The sequence below is a fragment of the Tachysurus vachellii genome, chromosome 23 (assembly GCF_030014155.1).
Source record: "Tachysurus vachellii isolate PV-2020 chromosome 23, HZAU_Pvac_v1, whole genome shotgun sequence".
NCBI lineage: Eukaryota > Metazoa > Chordata > Actinopteri > Siluriformes > Bagridae > Tachysurus > Tachysurus vachellii.
The window spans coordinates 6,060,037-6,067,182 of NC_083482.1; the positions used below are offsets into that span (position 1 = coordinate 6,060,037).

Below are 7,146 nucleotides of genomic sequence, written 5' to 3' on the forward strand. Positions count from 1 at the left end.
GCTGTAAAAATGTAATTCTAATTAAAAAGAAAGTGTTGATTAACTGTATGTAGCAGATAAGCTTAGTCAATAGTTACAATCATGTGTATATTAATGGGGTTGCAATGTTGCTATAGGAAGAACATATACTTTGTATGGCAGACAAATCCACATTAATGTTAAGAAAAAAAAGTCTGTATCAAAAGGATTTGTCCATTTTATCCATTCACACAATATGTAGGTTTAAGTTTTTACAATTTTTGATGTTTTGTGGAATTTGGTTAGCATTAGCTAAAGGAAGGTATGGTTTTGTATTAAAAACTGTCATGGCCCGTACTTTTTTACTCAGTACAGCGGACAAAAGTGAATTTTTTGTCAGTTGTATACGGTCTTTCATTGTTTGTTTTACAGTAAGTACCATATTGTACTTTGCGATTTTTTTTTTTACTTTCTTCCACCAGTTGCTATAAAACATTTAGGGGTAGAAAAGGTAGACTCAGGTCACCGTACCTTCAGCTACATTTACACTTCACATTCATACACAGATGTAGCCATTGCTAGCTGCCGTTTAACTGTCTAAAATGACTTGCAATTCACTGTTGGGGTGGAATTTCCTCATTGTATTTTATTAGCCAATGGCCATTCCTCTGGTGGTTGTGAGGTTCTGTTCGAACGTGAAATACATTAAACTTTCTTCACAGAATGTTATAATGATGTGATTCTCATTGTGAGTCACTTGGTCAAACATTATGCAAGTTTTAGCTTTTGCTATTTTTAAGCTTTAGGTTTTAACTTTTGCTATTTTACTAAACCCAAGTTCTCTGGCATTTCTAAAGTCCAAAATATTAGAATTTAAACTTAGATAACATTGTGCAGGGCATGTTATTGGCCTCATTTTACGCACTGTCCTACTACAAACGTGGTAGCATGAGCAACAATGACAACAACCTTTTAAGTATTTCTTACTTAAACTACTGTTACTCTACACTGACTCAATGTCTGTAGGTCAGTTTAAACTTTGTGTTTATACTCACACTCAAGTGAACTTGGAATGGTTTTAGTAGCCGATCACATGCTCTTGGCTATCCAACACCCTTCTTTAAAACACACCAACAAATCAAAATCAAACAAATATGCATTCAAATATATGCTCAGTAGACCTTGATTGATGGAGTTTATTTATTAATTTCTTTGTTTGCTTAACAATTATTAAACTGTTTGCCAAATAATTGTTAAATACCATAGTCGCCCTGCTGTTGTAGGATCTTAATCATGCTCCTTGACCTGTAGGGTCTCTGCAGTGTCCCATCATTGCGCTCCAGATCATCCACTAAAGAGAGAACAAAACAAGAGACCATTCCACTGACGTGAAATAAACACTTTTTTAATATAAATTGTAAGCAGGATCAGGCTTTTACTATTAGACAGAATCAAGCACAATAACGAACAAATGTGTGTTTTCAGTGCTCAGATGAAGTGTGTCTGCTGCATATGCTACTTACTGGTGCAGAGGATGATTGTGTCCACACCCATGTTGTACACACTGAAGCAGCCATGAGCAATGAAGTATGATCCCACCATCAGCACCTGTAACACACAGTGATTGTTTGTACCACTGTAACATCTAACCTTTGTTCTCATTCATGTGTTCATATGTTTATGTGTGTGTGTTTCTATTTAAACATTGCTCGGTGGTTGTGGTGGAATGTACAATAATCGGAAGCCAGACATAGTTCATCAACTCGGCCTGGAAAATGTCAGCTGACACTTTTATATCTCCATTGAAGAAACAGAATGCCAAGATACCTTAAAGGACATAGAAACAAAATATCAGACATTTGATCATCTCCAGCACAGGTGTGTATTGTGCTGTGAATCTGATTTTGCTGTAATGTAACATTGTGATTCTCACTTATCGCTACAACCACCAGCAGTCTCCCGAAAAACAGCACCAAATCCGTAACCCATGCCACTTCCACCACCCTATGAAAACAGACCAAGTACATGAAAGTCATTTGTCAAAAGAGAATTTAAAATCAGAATTGGCACACAATGTAAACACAAATATACTCGAATGCAGTAAAAAACTGAAATATGTGAGAGATTCTTTGTGACAGCTTACTTGTCCTTGTTCTTCGCCCACAGTATGCAAGCGTTCTTAGCCGACAAGAAGTAATTGTCTCCGTAAATTGCAATCTGTATAACCATAAGCACATGTAAACACATATAATCAGTCAAATTGTACACTAGTCCATTCGAAAACCCATGACATATACATATATACACTATTGTAGCATTTATGGTCTATAATCTTGGTCCAAAATTGTTAGAATTAACATTATGGTAAAAAGAAGAGGTTTTAGTGATCATTGGGCACATGTGATGTGGACATGTGTCATGCTGGGGCTGATGAGTAATGGAGTTCTGAATGATACAGTATTCATCATATACATTGATAGAATACTGCAAAAGTCAACAATATTTGTAGACATGTAATATATTAACATAATTTGCTACATTTAGATAATTATTAGCTACATTTTTGGAAATTAATTACTGACCATTACGTATGCGTTCCGGTTAAAGTACTTGAAGAATTTATCCCAGGTGAAGAAGCAGAATTTTAGCGGCATTTTTAGAATGTAGCATAGGCAGCAAAGTTTGTCCTCATCTGGGAGAACAGCCGAGTATTAATTATTTGTGTCATAAAACAACATGAATTACACTTACACAAAGAATAAAGCAGGATAAAGGAGTAGTGAGAAGAGGACTTTAAATATATTGTTACCATTTCTCAAATCTTCAAGATATTCCTGAACAACCCGGATGACCTGGAACATGGTGAGGAAGACGGCACCAAGCGCCATGGAGCCAGTATGATACCTTCAGAAAGCAACATTATAGGGTTAAAACAGGATGTGAACAAAATAGAATTCAGAACAGAGAGGAATGTACCTCACGTACCTTATCATGTTGAAAAACGCTCTGGATACGGTAGATCGGGGGATATTCTGAGGGTTATTCAAAGACCAGTAGTAGGTGCCAAAGGTCTTTGCTAGTGTGCACTGGCCCAGTGTGTTGATGAAATGAAGACACCACAAACACACCAGATAGATACAAATCTGCAGGTATATAACATGTCCCTGGAAAACCCCGCCTTTATCATCATATTGAACAAGAACACAACGCACAGGACACTTGGGGTAGTCTGATGCCTTGAAAGTCTAAACATAGAATACAGGGTGCACAATGTTAGTGCAAAATCCAAATTAATCACAAAAACATGAGACACAAATTTGCCTTTTTTTTCTGTATATGAACCTAATCATTTGATTGGTGTGTATGTGTGTCACTAACCTCTGGGTCACATTTTTCTTTGCCTGTGATGGCATTACAATCAGCATTTGATGAGTGCAAGGCCACTTTGTTGTATACTGGCAATCCAGAAGTTGCCAGATTTCTAAGGGAATAGTCATGGTCAAAGCTATCGGTCACTATTAATACAAAAATATTTTTAGAGATATTTATAGTTTTATCTATATTACTTATTCACTGAGGACAAAAAGGATACACGCTAGTGACTACGGTGAAGGAAACACAGAGTGTAACCAGCAGAAATGTGACCAACGGGTATGTCAATGTAGACAACATCACACCCGTCGCCCTGCACACAGCACAGAGCGCAAAAGTCAACAACGACCAAAAGGCGTAACTTCAGCACAAAAAAACACTCTTGATCGATTAGTTAAATGTCAATAACAGAAAGTCAGGCTTTTATTTTTTACTGTGCATAAGTACACTTACTTGCTGCACTCCCTCATCAGTGCCAAAGCCTTGTTGAGTCCTTTTGCTAAACAGGATAAGAAAATGATGACCAGAAGAAACTCCAGGAGGCCCACAGCCACCACTGTAACATACATATCAGATCAAACAGATGCTGATGTTAGATGAGAACTTTTTTTTTGCCTATCTGACTCTTTACAGTCACTTTACACTTTACAGTTTGGGATAAAGAAGCAGTAAGTACTCACAGCAAGCCAGCAAGACATGGTCACCAAGTGGGAGCTGTGCATCAGTGTTTTTCTGGTACTTCTGGTAAGACTGGAAAATGCCTATAACAGAGGACAGACACCTTATTCACTCAGTTATTGATTCTCTCACCTGCAGAACTCATGTGAGGAAATCAGCATCAGCAGTATTTTACAATCAGTGTTGGGGAAAAAAGAAACCTACCATATGTTCCTACTGTCAGAACACCAGTGATGGAAAGTGCGATCACCACAGACACACAGTATCGCAACAGCAGGAGCAGAACCATACTGACCACCAGCGCAATCACCAGACCTCTGAGAGAGAAAGAGAGTTTATAAATGCACACACATTTTGTAAAGTGTGAGATCACTGCTATTGACATGAAATCTACTTACGTTAACATCCAATGCCATGAAAAGAAGAGGTCCTCGATGAGCCCGACTTTCATTGACTTAGCATTAAACCTTGAGCCGAGAGCGCTGCAAACACGAAACAATTGTTCAATCAGCACAAGACATTTATTCAAAAATAGCAACTGATAGTGTGTGTATGTGTGTGTAGTAAGGTTACCTTGTAGCGTCCATTATGTTTTTTACTATAGTTTTAACCACAGTTGATCCAGGGACAGTGAAGTCTGATGGAACACTATCTGGATCGAAACTGGGCAGACATTTTCCCTTAACTAGAAAAAGAGAGAAATCATTAAAGAACAAAGCACACAAACTGGTGAGTGATCGTCATCTGTTCAGCATGTACAAGGTCCATACCTGGTTTGCTTGGTGTATAATATGCCGGGCACAGCTCTTTATCCAGGATCTCTTGCACCGTCTGGGGTAGAAATGATATTAAAATCTGTATCAGCACATTTTTTTGCAGAATATTACAAAGGTGTGAATATAGAGAAATTTATAAAGAGCTAAACATCTTCTCACAAATGTGGTCTGGGCAAGGTCCAAACTGGGGTCACAGAACTCCTGCTGGAAGAAGTCAGTTGGTTTTGCCCCTGCAGAGAATGCATTAGGGGGCAAAAACCAAAATGCAGAAGGGCACTGCTTCACGCACACCTACACACAGAGCAAAGGAAATGGTTAGAGACCCTATAGAGGAATCATTTTGGTTGTTATATTTTACAGTTATCTACAGTAGCTCATCACAGATGTAAGAATGATTCAAACTGCATAAGCTTGTAATAAACTTTAGCTTGCTGGGCAGAGCTGCATATCTATTAGATCATTTCTTTATCTAGCTTAAAATATGTGAAAGTGTGAAAATGTACTTGAGTTGTTGGACACTGAGGGCCTTTGAATGTCGTTGTTAAATTGACTGCTGAGGCACACTTCAGCACGTCGAAATAAAACACACTGGGTTTGTCACTGAGAAGGAAGCGATACAGAAACACAAATGAGGATTTGCACCACATATAAACCTGATCAGCTTGTTCTAATCATTTTGTTTTGTTTTAATTGATGTGTTTTACTTATACAATAGAAAATACACTCGCTGTTCACTTCTCTATCTGTAAAAATCTATAAGCTACTCGTGTATCTGAAAGATTTACATGTTAGGGCCGATTCCACAGAACCCTCCAGCAGAGTTCTGCTCATAGATGATGTATAGGGGGTTTCCGTGAAGCCAAGCTGGAGAACAAAATCAAGATAATAAATTAAAAATCATTAATATTTTAATACACATAAAACATTTGCACCTCAGTTCTGTTCAGGGTGATTGTAGAAAGCTGTAGTGATTTAATATTTTATCTTACCTGTCCCTCCAATGATTATATAGCCAACCACAGCAGCAATGAAAATAATGCAGCAAAAGACATCAGTAAATGCCCTAAAAATAAAATAAGAATTAATAATATGCATGTGTTGGTTGGATTGGAAAAATTATACAGACGATTAAAATGATTTCTTTTGCATAAACATTTTTATACAGGTCTTAAAGGTCCTTTCACTCCAAAGCAGCACATGATGTGGACTGATTAATTTTGTTTTATAAAATGTAAAAATTAAGTTAAACGGTGAGTTTTACCTTTTACCAACAGGGCCACTAAGTGTTGGGTTATGTGGGGCAGGTTTCCCTGTAAGAAAAAAATCTATTCAATTCAGTGATTCATTGAGCATCTCTTTATTAGCATTTAGGACTTATGTAAAACTATGTCTTAAAAACTGTAAGATCACTGATCCACAAACTAAAACCAAGAACACATTTTTAAAATGCCAACGATGAGTACACTCTTTCACATTATGAGGCAGTTTGATATATTTTTTTTCCATACTCAAAAATGTTATTAATTTCAACACTTACCACTGTTTTTCTTCTTCCTCCTCTTCTCCCTTTTCTTCTTTGATACTGGTGGTATTCTGTTGGATTTGAGCATTTTGCACAATTCTGTGAAGAAAATGTGTCTGTATGAGTTTTTGTTATAAACTTCAAACATTATTTCAACACTCAACAACTACTAACAACAACAATAATAATAATAGTAACAACAACAACAACAATAATAATAGTAACAACAACAACAACAACAACAATAATAATAATAATAATAATAATAATAATAATAATAATAATTGTCCTAACCTAACAGATAAAGGAGAGAACACTTTAATCACCCGAAAGTCTCTGTGAGTCTAAACTCATTTGTTAACAGAGATTCCAAAGAAAACCAAAACAGAATCAGAATCAGAATTTGTTTTCTTCACTTTTTATGCACTGTAATTTCTAATAGCTTGTAAATTCTCATGACTTGCTTGTATAGATGCGTTACCAGTACTAATATGTACTTAATAGTTAATAGTTTTTATAAAGTAACATGTAAATTGCATGGTAAAAAAATAATAAAAAAAGTACATTTTACTTTTTATTCTGAGTGATGTTTACATGGCACGAATAGGGTTATAGCCTAATAGGGTTTAAGTTACTATAACGACAGGGTTTATCTGTACAGTAGAAGCCAGTTGGACCGTCTTTTTCACGTAGTGGCTAAAAATATGATGTAATATATGTATAATATATTACATTTTTATGATGTAAACTGAGATAGAGACACAGAACAAAGGAAACATGCGGGACATGAAAGACCAGAGTTCAAATCCCAGTCAGGACAAATGTGATATCCAGCTGGAT

The 7,146-nt window shown here is 36.4% G+C and overlaps 1 protein-coding gene across 1 annotated transcript; it reads right to left on the reverse strand.

Moving 5' to 3' along the window:
• Positions 1 to 1,199: 1,199 nt before the first annotated feature.
• LOC132838499 (choline transporter-like protein 4) lies at positions 1,200 to 6,394 on the reverse strand. Its single transcript, XM_060858825.1, has 22 exons — positions 6,322 to 6,394; positions 6,046 to 6,094; positions 5,774 to 5,847; positions 5,570 to 5,648; positions 5,288 to 5,384; positions 4,944 to 5,075; positions 4,779 to 4,839; positions 4,582 to 4,693; positions 4,407 to 4,490; positions 4,213 to 4,325; positions 4,011 to 4,091; positions 3,784 to 3,886; positions 3,551 to 3,643; positions 3,337 to 3,439; positions 2,944 to 3,203; positions 2,751 to 2,862; positions 2,541 to 2,645; positions 2,102 to 2,175; positions 1,892 to 1,962; positions 1,691 to 1,785; positions 1,482 to 1,566; positions 1,200 to 1,309 (listed from the first exon to the last, which is right to left on the reverse strand). The coding sequence occupies exons 1-22, from the start codon at positions 6,392 to 6,394 to the stop codon at positions 1,212 to 1,214; spliced, it is 2,154 nt and encodes a 717-aa protein (XP_060714808.1). The 3' UTR covers positions 1,200 to 1,211.
• Positions 6,395 to 7,146: the final 752 nt, after the last annotated feature.